The 12514-nt window shown below is 41.1% G+C and overlaps 3 protein-coding genes across 5 annotated transcripts; 2 read left to right on the top strand and 1 right to left on the bottom strand.

The window, feature by feature from the left end:
- Window positions 1-505: 505 nt before the first annotated feature.
- On the top strand, window positions 506-2552 carry LOC9303385 (glucan endo-1,3-beta-glucosidase 5). Its single transcript, XM_002869297.2, has 2 exons — window positions 506-1108; window positions 1289-2552. The coding sequence occupies exons 1-2, from the start codon at window positions 765-767 to the stop codon at window positions 2397-2399; spliced, it is 1455 nt and encodes a 484-aa protein (XP_002869343.1). The 5' UTR covers window positions 506-764; the 3' UTR covers window positions 2400-2552.
- A 203-nt stretch (window positions 2553-2755) lies between these two features.
- LOC9305414 (endonuclease V) lies at window positions 2756-4970 on the bottom strand. Of its 2 annotated transcripts, XM_021020047.1 has the most exons (9): window positions 4768-4970; window positions 4433-4694; window positions 4276-4338; window positions 4128-4167; window positions 3969-4033; window positions 3745-3861; window positions 3441-3569; window positions 3281-3362; window positions 2756-3190 (listed from the first exon to the last, which is right to left on the bottom strand). In XM_021020047.1, the coding sequence occupies exons 1-9, from the start codon at window positions 4875-4877 to the stop codon at window positions 3186-3188; spliced, it is 873 nt and encodes a 290-aa protein (XP_020875706.1). In that variant the 5' UTR covers window positions 4878-4970; the 3' UTR covers window positions 2756-3185. The 2 variants fall into 2 exon arrangements, with proteins under 2 accessions (XP_020875706.1, XP_020875708.1); XM_021020049.1 differs by lacking the exons at window positions 2756-3190; window positions 3281-3362; window positions 3441-3569 and having other exon boundaries at window positions 3577-3861.
- An 18-nt stretch (window positions 4971-4988) lies between these two features.
- LOC9303384 (DDB1- and CUL4-associated factor homolog 1) lies at window positions 4989-12448 on the top strand. Of its 2 annotated transcripts, none has more exons than XM_021020038.1 (13): window positions 4989-5430; window positions 5516-5591; window positions 5675-5791; window positions 5871-6031; window positions 6133-6877; window positions 6986-7074; window positions 7176-7569; window positions 7713-8276; window positions 8348-8530; window positions 8634-9086; window positions 9207-9317; window positions 9469-11316; window positions 11396-11598. In XM_021020038.1, exons 1-13 carry the CDS (start codon window positions 5159-5161, stop codon window positions 11456-11458), a joined length of 5076 nt encoding a protein of 1691 aa, XP_020875697.1. In that variant the 5' UTR covers window positions 4989-5158; the 3' UTR covers window positions 11459-11598. The 2 variants fall into 2 exon arrangements, with proteins under 2 accessions (XP_020875697.1, XP_020875696.1); XM_021020037.1 differs by lacking the exon at window positions 11396-11598 and adding an exon at window positions 11609-12448 and having other exon boundaries at window positions 5005-5430.
- Window positions 12449-12514: the final 66 nt, after the last annotated feature.

Below are 12514 nucleotides of genomic sequence, written 5' to 3'. Positions count from 1 at the left end.
CTTTTTTTTTTTTGTTAAACATTTGCATAATATTCTGCTAATTTAATTTTTGATTGGTGGTACCAATCAAAAAGCATACACCGCCTTTCAGACACTGGGACAGACAATAAAAAACATTTTCACGTCTCGTGTATTTCAGATTCTCCATCTTAATTCTTGAAACCTCTTCCTCTTCATCTTCTTCTCCAAAATCCACCTGAGAGAAGAGAACTTATTCGACCCAAAAAGAAATAATATACTCCCTCCGTTCCTGAAAGTTTGATGTTCTACTATTTTAGGTTTGTTCCACAAAGATTGATTTTCTAGCTTTTTATTTTATTTTTTATTAATTGATATTAACAAATCGTAGATTTCAAGGCGTAATGATTACAAATAATTAACTGTTTTAGATTACTATTGGTTCATACATTACTAAAAATATTTAATAAAAAGAAAAAATTATGAAATGATTAAATCATGATTGTTTCTTAATATATGTGTAAACTCTAAAACATCAAATTTTCAGGAACAGAGGGAGTACTATAGTACTGTATTGATATTTTCTCGATACTCGGTTTATTGAAGTAAGCCACAACTCAGCTCTGTTCTACTGTTCTTCTTCTTCAAACCCAAGATTCCCACTTCACCGATTCTTACATCTGAGCTCGTTTTAACCACAAAGTTCTTTTTTTTTTTTTGCGGTGTTTCTTTTTGGGTTTTGTTTTTCGTTACTGGTTTTTGCCTTTTTGGGTATAGGGGTGTTTACGATTTATCTCTCGGTTCCGATGTTGTCCAAAGGTGTTTTTGCTGTCTTTTTCGTAACCACTTTGTTGTACGGAAGTTTGTTAATTGAAGTTGAAGGGATTGGTGTGAACTGGGGCTCTCAGGCGAGGCATCCCCTGCCTCCGGCTACGGTGGTGAGACTTCTCCGGGATAACGGTATCCAAAAGGTGAAACTTTTCGAGGCCGACTCTGCGATTCTCAAAGCTTTAAGTCGGTCAGGGATTCAGGTTATGGTCGGAATCCCTAACGACTTACTTGCTCCTTTAGCCGGTAGCGTTGCAGCCGCAGAGAGATGGGTCTCTCAGAATGTCTCTGCTCATGTCTCCTCTAATGGCGTCGATATCAGGTTTGTGCTTATACGTCATTCAAACATCATGTTCTCTTTGTTTGTTTTGATCAATCAATAGCTTTGGAAATAGATGATTTTAGATACTAAAGTTTCAGTCTTTAGATTTGGATTACAGTTGATGAGAAGAAAAAATAGAAACTTTGAAGATAATTTTGATCGATTTGTGTTTAAATATAGGTATGTGGCAGTTGGGAATGAGCCATTCCTAAAAGCATTCAACGGAACATTTGAGAGTATAACTCTTCCTGCTCTTCAGAATATACAATCTGCTATCATCAAAGCTGGTTTAGCGACTCAGGTGAAAGTCACAGTGCCACTTAACGCGGATGTGTACCAAAGTGCGTCTAATCTCCCTTCGGATGGAGATTTCAGGCCTGAAATCCGCGATCTCATGTTAAACATTGTTAAGTTTCTGAGTGATAACCAAGCACCATTCACTATCAACATTTACCCTTTCATCAGTCTATACAACGATCCGAATTTCCCTGTGGAGTTTGCTTTCTTTGATGGAACCGGTACTCCTATTAACGACAATGGAAGAATCTACGACAATGTTCTTGATGCAAACTACGATACACTCGTTTGGTCTTTGCAGAAGAATGGGTTTGGGAATTTGACTATTATTGTTGGGGAAGTTGGGTGGCCAACAGATGGAGATAAGAACGCAAACATGATGTATGCGAGGCGGTACAACCAAGGGTTTATGAACCGTCAAAAGGCTAATAAAGGAACACCTATGAGACCTGGAGCAATGGATGCTTACTTGTTTGGTCTTATTGATGAAGATGCCAAAAGCATTCAGCCTGGAAACTTTGAAAGACACTGGGGGATTTTTTACATTGATGGACAGCCTAAGTATCAGCTCAGTCTTGGCAATGGTAACGGGCTGATCCCTGCTAAGGATGTGCATTATTTGGCTAAGAAATGGTGTATTCTTGCGCCAAATGCTAATCTTCAGGATCCTCAGTTGGGACCAAGTGTGAGCTACGCTTGTGATCATGCTGATTGCACCAGTCTTGGGTATGGCTCCTCTTGTGGTAACCTGAATCTAGCACAGAATGTTTCGTATGCGTTCAATAGCTATTACCAGGTAAGTAATCAGCTCGACAGTGCGTGTAAGTTCCCGGGACTCTCTATAGTCAGTACTAGGGATCCTTCTGTTGGGAGTTGCAAATTCAAGATAATGATCAAGTCAGAAGATGCTAGTGAAGCAAGTGCCATGATGCCTCTTACACGATCAACGGCAATGCTGCTACTTTTCTCCATCTGTCTGTATATTATTCTGTGAATACTGAAGAAAATTTGATGGGTTTGATTATTTCTTTTTTCCTTTTTCTTTTGCAAAACTTTGGTGTTTATGGAGAAACAGAAAGATACAGTGAGATTTGTGTATTACTTGTTTGATCTCTTATTTCTCAAGAGCAGTTTGGTGTTCACTGTCTCTCTTTTGCCTCTCTTGTTAGTAATCAGAGCTCATAATGACCAAAATTCTCATCTTTCACTATGCAAATTAGCTGTTAAAGCCAAACCTTAAGTTTCGGATATTTTCAAATAAAACAACCTTTTAGCTAAGCAGGTTTGCTGCAAAAGAGGAATCCATAAGGCTTCCCTGCTGTGAATCTGTCCACCATTAACAGTCTCTTATTAAGATTGAGAAACGATTCTACCTTCTTATTGAATGAGAAACGAGTACAGACGCTGAACCAAAAAAAATACCAAACCAAAGAACCAATAAAAAAAATACCAATACCTCAAACTCTCCCAATATAACAAACAGTCCCCAAACAACCAAATTACCAAGACATTAGACCAGTTCCCTACCCTTTCTATTTACACTATGTTTACAGTATGGAAAGGAAATTCCAATGTATTGGATACAACATGATTCATCGGTTTGTTGATTATCTTGGTTAGCTTGCAATCTTCAAGTCAGTGAGATAAATGAAGGAGAAAATTGGGGCGGATCTTCAGTGCCCTGAATCTGTCCATTTAACAATCTTTAAAGACTTTGAAGAGTTCTATGTAATGTGGAATAGTGTTCACTTCCTTCCTTGGTTGTTTGAGAGATTAAGGTTCAGTCTGGTAGACAAAAAAAGGAAGCAAAGGGGCATGTGAGCTACTTATCAGTAGTCAGTACTTTAGAACGGCGGAGGAAACATCAGAAGTTACCTGATCCGGTTGTCACAGTCCCAGTTCTTTTAAAAGACTCAGTTTGATGCTCCTGGAGATATGCTCTTGATCTCATATCGGCCTGCATATAGTAGAGTGTATACTTAATGACTTCTACTTTCCACTTTTCACACCCCTACAGAATAAATGCATCACTTACCTGTCTAATAGGTTCCGGAACACGGTACTTGCAGGTCATCTTGACAATTTTAACGGCAGAGTCAAGTGATATGCGATGGCCAACTGAAACATATATGGGCTTCAGAGAACTCAGAGTTGGCCTTAATCCCTGTCGAAAGTAATATGTAAAAACTTGACCATTAAATTCACTTTCTTACAAAAGATTATCAAAACCACAACTATGGAGAAGTTTCGTTGCTAAACTGATTAATCACTACTAATATAAAGCCGTATTACCAAATAGACACAACAACGACAGTAGATGTTCAGTCAAAGTAACTTACTACTCCCCATGTAAATCCAGAGTTTCCTACCAAAGTGATAACTTGCTCATGCTCGTTTTCTTTGAGCTGAAGCGACCGTCTAACCTCAGATTGATTCAGACCATCCACATGATGCAGCTGAAAATGTTACAAAATCATACATTCCACATTAACGATCAGATGGAAATGTAGGCAAAACAAAAAAACATCATAAATTTCGGAGCTTCTGGTTCTGAAGACCTTACATTCTTTCCGACCCCAATGGTAGGGAGGTGAGCAAGAACACCTAAATGACACGCCAAACCAAACCCTATAGAACACAATTACATCTAACACCATAAATTACAGAGCTTGAAATGCAACTAAATAACTAAGGTAAACGAAGAAATTTTGTATGTTTATACCTCGTGGATGAAGTATTCCATTTCCATCAACCATCAGTACCTTTGTAAGAGCAAAGCAAGAGACTTTTAGAAAAAAAAGACAACGCAAAAGCAATGGATTAAGAGTAGCCAATTGCAAACTAAAGCAATTTATAGATAAAACTGAAACCTGAGGATAGAAAGGATGCTTATCATCCCTCATCTTTTGCAGAATCTGCAAAAGAACCGGAGCCTGAAACATGAAAAATCCAATTTTGGGATCTGAGATACTTTAGTGAAGCAAATGAAATTAGCAGAGCATTGCTCGGGGACACGAAGAAGGAAACCTCACGAAAGGCAAGAAATCCAGGGACATAAGGAACATGAAGACGGAGGAGAGAGAAGTCATGGTGAACTACACGGAGAGAAGGTAGCTCAAGAACGACGAGACAAGCGCATGCGACGGAAGAATCTTCTTTGCAAAAGCTCATGTCTACACCTCCAACGTACTTAAGAATCTCCGATCCATGAGACAGTTCCATTGATGAAGATAACTTCCATGTGAAGTCATCATACGCAATCAGTTTCTTCTTAAGCTGATCCTGCTCTCTGAAAGCAATCAAACAAATCCTCAATCGATTTGATTATGCGGAATCAAAATTGAAATCAAATGGGAACCTACTCTATCCACTTCTCGAGCTGATCCCCAGACGAAGAAGACTCGCTTGAAGCTCCTTCACTATCCATTTCCAGTAGAAGTTCAGTCGCCGGAGAATGAAACGACGTCGTCATGATAACAATACAAAATATGGGCTTATATTAGGCCCATTATTTAAAAAACAATGGGTTAGGGTTTGTTTAGTGAAAAAAACGGGTCGGGTCATATTTTAGAATGAGTCGGTTCAGCTTTGTCGTCTCCATCTACCACCTCCTTGTTCTGCTGCGCTTCTTACTCTCTACAACTATAAGCTCTTTTTCGTTTTTCCTTTCAATAATTTCTATTTCTTTTTCCGCGATCCCAACGTCTGAATTGATCGTCGTTTCTGGGTTTTTCTTTGAAAAGAGAGGTATCTATGGACGGGCAAGAGCATGCCGAGGTCCCTAATCAGATGGTTGAGGATGAACAATCGGTTGTTGCGGCGGAGGCAATTACAGAGTTGGCGAATTCAAACAACGAAGCTAATCCTGAAGAAGGAGGACAACAGGAAGGAGAAGAAGAGAGTGTGGAGGACGAGCTTATAGCGAAGGCGCAGAAGCTTATGGATGATATTACTTCCGTTGCTAATAACCCTAATCCTAATTTCCTTCACGCTCTTAGTCATCTTCTCGAATCTCAGGAGTCTCTGTATGTTCCTTTCTAGCTCAACAATCAGTCTCTCTTCTTGATTTTTTGTAGTTGTCTTTAGCTTGATGCTTACTTGTATTCGCAGGTTCTTAGAGGAGAATGGCCATTTCTCCAATGCTCGCGGTAGTCATAGCAGTGGCAAGCTGTGTACTCTCATCCGAGTAAGTTTTTTTAAAGGTTGTTCTTTTTCTTTCTTTTTTTTGGGTGGGTTCTTTCTTCTTATTTAATTACTTGATTTTGGCAGGAAAATGATGAGTTTTTTGAATTGATATCGTCAACTTTTCTATCTGAGAATTCTTACTCAACCGCCGTAAAGGCAGCCTCTGCAAGATTGCTAATGAACTGTTCGCTTACTTGGATGGTAAAACTTTACGACTTTCCTGCTCCTTTTCTTTACGTTTACCTCGTTGGTTGGTTTTTGACGCAATTTTGTTTTTCAGTATCCTCATGTTTTCGACGATGCTGTTACCGAAAACTTTAAAAATTGGGTTATGGAAGAAGCAGTCAAGTTTCCTGGTGAAGACTCTGGCAGGAAGGAAGCCTCAGATTCTGAAATGTTAAAGACTTATTCTACAGGACTTCTTGCTCTCTCTCTCGCCAGGTATTGATTAAACATTCTCAACTTGTTGTTTCTTCTTTCCGTTTCTGCAATTTCTTTCACAGCTGAAATAAAAATATTTTCTTTTGTCTGACTCATGTAAGTCGTGGGCAAATAGTTGAAGACGTTTTGACATCAGGACTATCTGCTAAGCTTATGCATTATCTTCGAGTACGAGTTATTGGAGAGCCAAGCACAAGCCGTAGAGATGCCCTTCACACAACTGAGACTAAACATGTGTCCTTAAAAACAAAAGAAGAAGGTCGAAGTAGGGTGCGTAAGGTTGTGGATACAGTTGAAGGTGACCATGTTTTTGAGACGGACTCTGGCAGAGAGATGGGACAAACTGATGTACAGTCTGATGGTGAATTCGAAATCGATGGCAGGGAAATATTTAATGTTTCAGGTGTTGTTGATTGTAAAATTAAACCTGGAGATGACAATAGTGGAAGAGATGACCCTTCAAGACACAGACTGAACCGATCAAAATCGAGGGGGAGAGGAAGGGTTAACGAAGGTGCAACTGATACAGAAGTTCTCTTGGCATCTCCTAGATCAGGTCGTCCAGTTGTCAGAGATAAGGATCTATCAAAATTTTCAGATGGCAGAAATGGAGAAGATGTGACCATATGTCTGGGGAAAATGAAGTCTGGTATAATGGAGATAGAGAGAGAGGATGACGATGAATGCTTTCAAGGTTGCATAATAGGAACGAAAAACATAATTGATCTAGTAAAGAGAGCCGTTGGAGCTGCAGAAACGGAAGCTAGAGCTGCCCATGCTCCTGATGACGCAGCTAAAGCAGCTGGCGACGCTGCAGCAGAGCTTGTTAAAACTGCTGCTTTGGAGGTATGTTTTTCTTTTTTGATTAGCTGTTAGTGATTCCATTCCTTAATGAAACTCTGGTATAGGGTGACCTGATATTTATATTGATAGTCTTTCTTTTAAATTATCCAGGAATTCAAGTCTTCTGGCAGTGAAGAAGCTGCTGTGTCGGCTGCTACTCGAGCAGCTATTACAGTCATAGATGCTGCAGAGGTTTCAAGGTTAGTCATGCTATGATGTCGTGGATATTATCATTGCTGTTTATCAATTGTTTATCCCTGAATTGTTTAGGGCTTTAACTCTGCTATTTGGCTGGTTGCAGAAATCCTACTTGTGTCACATCTGATCAGACAACAGATGTTAGTGAAGTTTCACTTCCAGATATCGAATCTTTGGCTCAGTTACAAGAAAAATATTGCATCCAGTGCCTTGAGATACTGGGAGAATATGTCGAGGTTCTCGGGCCTGTACTGCATGAAAAAGGTGTTGATGTATGCATTATGCTGCTGGAACGTACATCCCAGTGTGATGATAGTTCTACAGTGTCTCCTTTGTTACCTGATGTCATGAAGTTAATTTGCGCTTTGGCTGCGCACCGGAAGTTTGCTGCGATGTTTGTTGACCGGGGTGGCATACAAAAATTACTTGCTGTTCCAAGGGTTTCTGAGACGTTTTATGGTCTCTCATCTTGCTTATACACCATTGGCTCTCTTCAGGTAATAATAACAGCAAATTTATACGACTTTAATGCAATTTTTGTTCACCGTCATCTAACAGATGTACGACTTCTAATAGAAGTACAACGATCGTTGAATTAGTACAAATCCTGCTTCTTCTTACCTTCAATTTTTTTTCTCAGGGTATAATGGAGCGTGTCTGTGCACTTCCATCGGATCTCATACATCAAGTTGTTAAATTAGCTATCGAACTTCTCGACTGTTCCCAGGATCAAGCCAGAAAAAATTCAGCTTTATTCTTTGCTGCTGCTTTTGTCTTTAGAGCCATTTTAGATGCATTTGATGCTCATGATAGTTTGCAGAAACTCCTTGCAATTCTTAAAGATGCAGCCTCAGTTAGAACTGGTGCTAATTCTGACCGATCAGCTCCTGAAGTCATGACGTCCTCAGAGAAACAGATGGCTTTCCACACGTGTTTTGCTTTGCGCCAGTATTTTAGAGCTCATCTTCTTTTGCTTGTTGATTCAATCCGTCCTAGCAGAAGTAGCCGAGGTGGTGTGCGAAATGTTCCTAATATAAGGGCAGCCTATAAGCCCCTTGACATCAGCAATGAAGCTGTTGATGCCATCTTCCATCAGTTACAGAAGGATAGGAAGTTGGGTCCGACCTTTGTGCGAACTCAGTGGCCTGCTGTCAATAACTTTTTGGCCTCCTCTGGACATGTTACCATGTTGGAACTTTGTCAGGTAATGTAGCATTTTACTCTCCACATACATTGTTTGTCTACCATGTATTAACATTATGGTCACATGCGCAGACTCCACCAGTAGACCGTTATCTGCATGATCTACTTCAGTATGCTTTTGGGGTTCTTCACATAGTTACATCAATACCTGATGGCCGCAAAGCAATTGCGCATGCCACACTCAGCAACAATCGTGCTGGCATTGCTGTCATTCTGGATGCAGCAAATATTTCCAACAGCATAGTAGACCCTGAGGTCAGTAGTCCGCTTCTATCCATTATTCACATGGGTTTTGTCTTTCTTCTTCTTCTGTTTCTCATTGATACTTGCCTCCTTCATGTTTTGTTTGTTATTGAAGATCATTCAGCCTGCACTAAATGTCCTAATCAATCTGGTGTGCCCACCACCATCATTAAGCAATAAGCCGCCCCTTGCACAAAATCATCAACCTGTTCCCGGCCAAGCCACTACCCGTCCCTCTACTGATGTTGCTGTAGGTACTCAGTCCACTGGTAATGCTCCGCAAACTCCTGTTGCACCAGCATCTTCAGGTTTGGTTGGGGATCGGAGAATTTTCTTAGGAGCAGGAACTGGTTCTGCTGGCCTTGCTGCTAAGTTGGAGCAGGTTTATCGTCAAGCCCGTGAAGCTGTTCGTGGGAATGATGGTATAAAAATTCTTTTAAAACTTCTTCAGCCCAGAATATATGTGAATCCCCCTGCTACCCCAGATTGTCTACGAGCGCTGGCTTGCAGGGTACTTCTTGGTCTGGCTAGAGATGATACAATTGCACAAATACTGACTAAACTTGAGGTAGAATAGCAATTTTCTTTTCCCGGTTATCTTCATCTTTTATATCTGAGATGCATCTTATGAAGTTGAGCAGGCATCCTTGGTGATAATAGATACTGATTTTCCAAGCATGGTTTCTAGGTTGGTAAGAGTTTATCAGAACTAATTCGGGATTCAGGTGGTCAGTCAAGTGGCACAGATCAGGGCAGATGGCAGGCTGAACTTGCTCAGGTGGCGCTCGAGCTAATAGGGGTAATCATCTGAATTGATTTATTTTTCTTGTTTAATGTGTCTCTATGGGATTCTTTTGGTATGCTTCATAAGTAATTAGTGCTTTTTTCATTCTTTGTTTCTCTGTTGAAGTTTTGCAGACATTTTAATTGTGTTTTATGCATGTTTGTAGATTGTGACAAATTCAGGGCATGCGACTACACTAACAGCCAGTGATGCTGCTACTCCAACACTGAGGCGCATTGAAAGAGCTGCCATTGCAGCAGCAACGCCTATAACTTATGATTCTAAGGAGCTTTTGCTGCTTATCCATGAGCACCTCCAGGCATCAGGTCTTGGTGAAACTGCTTCAGCACTGTTAAAAGAGGCTCAATTAACTCCTCTACCTTCATTGGCTTCCCCTTCTTCTATTGCATATTCCTCTACACAGGAGATGTCTACGCCGCTAGCTCAGGAACAATGGCCCTCTGGCCGTGCTAACAGTGGATTTTTCACCAGCAAACCCAAAGTCTGTGCACATGACGAAGATCCTAATTCTAGATGTAATGCGGCTATATCTGCCAAAAAGAAGCATTTGGCTTCCTCGACACTGGAGATACCCACACCAGTAGCACAGCAACAGTGGCCATCAGGCCGTGCTAACAGTGGGTTTTTCCCCAGCATACCCAGAATCAATGCACTTGATGAAGATCCTAGTTCGAGAGGTAACGCTGCTCCATCTGCAAAGAAGAAGCAGTTGACTTTCTCACCCAGTTTTAGTTTGCAGTCACGAAAGCAATCTTTCTCCCATGACGCTCAACCTCAGTCTACACAGAGAATAAATAGTAGTTCGAATTCAGATCCTGCTTGGGCAGATACATCAGAAACTGCTGCAGAATTAGTTTTGAAGAACGATCTTGATGCCGATGCTCAATTTAAGACCCCGATTTCCTTTCCAAGAAAACGGAAATTGTCTGAGCTTAGAGACCCAGAGTTGTCAGTTCCGGGTAAAAGAATCAATTTGGGTGAGTTAGGACTACGATCTCCAGCTTGTCCAACCACATCTTCCTTGCGTAGGAATTCAACCATTGCGGAAAGCTCAGGTTTGCAAACACCAGCTTCAGCTTTAGATGCCAACCAATCTGGGAGTTCCAGACTGGGCCAGATGACACCTGCTTCTCAGCTAAGGCTTCCAAGTGATCCCCAGCCTTCAAATCCAGAACGGTTATCACTAGACTCCCTTGTGGTTCAGTATTTGAAGCACCAACACAGGCAGTGCCTGGCTCCAATAACAACTCTTCCCCCTGTGTCTCTCCTACATCCGCATGTCTGTCCTGAACCTAAACGGTTACTTGAAGCTCCACTAAACATCACTGGCCGTCTTGGGACCCGTGAGCTTCAAAGTTTCTACAGTGGAGTCCATGGTAATCGCAGGGATCGTCAATTTGTTTTCAGCAGATTCAAATCTTGGAGATCTTTCCGGGATGAGACTGCTCTCTTTACATGCATTGCACTTCTTGGTGGTACTAATCATTTAGCAGTCGGTAGTCATGCTGGAGAAATCAAGATATTTGAAGCTAGCAGCGGAACCTTGCTTGAGAGTTTCTCAGGTCACCAGGCTCCGGTTACACTTGTTCAGCCGTATGTCTCTGGGGATACTCAGTTGTTACTTTCTTCGAGCTCCAGTGATGTACAGTTGTGGGACGCGTCTTCTATAACTGGTGGGCCTAGACACTCCTTTGATGGATGCAAGGCTGCAAAATTCAGCAACTCTGGGCTACAATTTGCAGCACTTTCTTGTGAAGCATCAACAAAAGATGTTCTTCTATATGATGTACAGACCTGCAGTCCTTGCGATAAACTCACTGACACAGTCACATCTTCTCGAAGTAATCCCTATTCTCTTGTACACTTCAGCCCTTGTGATACACTAATTTTGTGGAATGGTGTTCTCTGGGACCGCCGTATACCCGAGTCTGTCAGTCGGTTTGATCAATTTACTGATTATGGTGGCGGTGGTTTTCATCCTTCTAGGAACGAGGTAATGGATAAATCATATTACTCTTTAATCTGAATTATGTGATAATACCAAAGCTATGAAATTGTCATTCCTATTCCAGATGACCAAACCTGATGAGAGGCTATGGACTCTCAACCAAACCCTAGAACAATCCACTCCCTAAACTGTCAAAGACAGCCTTATAAAAATCCCTGGCTAACTGCTCCGGAACCATATTACAACCGCTTCAAATATTCTAAATTAACTTCTCGGCTACAATATAGTTAAAAGTTACTCGCTGTTTTTTGGCTTATCAACATGTTGCTTATTACAGGTGATCATAAACTCAGAGGTCTGGGACATGAGGAATTTCAAGCTTCTTCGAAGTGTACCATCACTGGACCAGACAGCTATTACGTTCAACTCCAGGGGAGATGTTATATACGCAATGCTGAGGAGAAACATCGAAGACGTAATGTCTGCAGTTCACACACGCCGTGTGAAACATCCCTTGTTTGCTGCTTTCCGCACTCTTGATGCGATCAACTACTCAGACATTGCCACTATACCTGTGGACCGATGTCTTCTTGACTTTGCCACAGAACCAACAGATTCGTTCCTTGGACTGATCACAATGGAAGACCAAGAAGATATGTTTTCCTCGGCCAGGATGTATGAGATTGGTAGACGGAGGCCAACAGATGATGACTCGGATCCCGATGATGATGATGAGACGGACGATGAAGATGAAGATGATGAAGACGAGGAAGATGACCTGGACCGAATTCTGGGACTAGGTGTAGACGATAGCGATAGTGGGGATGATGACCTTAGCAGCGACGACAATGAAGATAGTGTGAGCGATTTTGATGAAGAAGGAGAGATTCTTATTGACGGTCTTGACGGTGGCTTTATGGGGATTATAGAAGGTGAGGATGAAGACGATGATAATGGTGGTGATGGTGAGGATGATGATGATGACGGTGAGATGCAGGATTTCATGAGCAGTGGCGAAGAAGATGATTATAGAGACAATATTCGTTCTTCCTAAGGTTTTTTAAATCTTATTTACTTTTGAGCTCTACAGATCACTAAGATGGATTTTTACTATCCAAAGTTTTGATGATAAGTTCGTGTATTATTTTTTCTTTGTTAAGTTACATGTTTATTTGAAGATCAGTAACCAAAAAAAAAAAAAACAGATCAATAATCATGATATCTCTTGTCCCACATCGTAAGA

This window comes from Arabidopsis lyrata (assembly GCF_000004255.2).
Source record: "Arabidopsis lyrata subsp. lyrata unplaced genomic scaffold ARALYscaffold_7, whole genome shotgun sequence".
NCBI lineage: Eukaryota > Viridiplantae > Streptophyta > Magnoliopsida > Brassicales > Brassicaceae > Arabidopsis > Arabidopsis lyrata.
Note: the sequence above shows the minus strand (reverse complement) of the source record. Positions and strands in the feature narration are given on the sequence as shown.

Excerpts from the sequence above, each read along its gene's own strand:
- LOC9305414 (XM_021020047.1), bottom strand. The coding sequence starts at position 4,877 with ATGACGACGTCGTTTCATTCTCCGGCGACTGAACTTCTACTGGAAATG. Across the intron at positions 4,695-4,767 it reads CAGCTCGAGAAGTGGATAGA|AGAGCAGGATCAGCTTAAGA; the intron begins GTAGGTTCCCAT and ends GATTGCTTTCAG. Across the intron at positions 4,339-4,432 it reads GATTTCTTGCCTTTCGTGAG|GCTCCGGTTCTTTTGCAGAT; the intron begins GTTTCCTTCTTC and ends TTCATGTTTCAG.
- LOC9303385 (XM_002869297.2), top strand. The coding sequence starts at position 765 with ATGTTGTCCAAAGGTGTTTTTGCTGTCTTTTTCGTAACCACTTTGTTG. Across the intron at positions 1,109-1,288 it reads TCTAATGGCGTCGATATCAG|GTATGTGGCAGTTGGGAATG; the intron begins GTTTGTGCTTAT and ends GTTTAAATATAG.
- LOC9303384 (XM_021020037.1), top strand. The coding sequence starts at position 5,159 with ATGGACGGGCAAGAGCATGCCGAGGTCCCTAATCAGATGGTTGAGGAT. Across the intron at positions 8,531-8,633 it reads ACAGCATAGTAGACCCTGAG|ATCATTCAGCCTGCACTAAA; the intron begins GTCAGTAGTCCG and ends TTGTTATTGAAG. Across the intron at positions 9,318-9,468 it reads TGGCGCTCGAGCTAATAGGG|ATTGTGACAAATTCAGGGCA; the intron begins GTAATCATCTGA and ends GCATGTTTGTAG.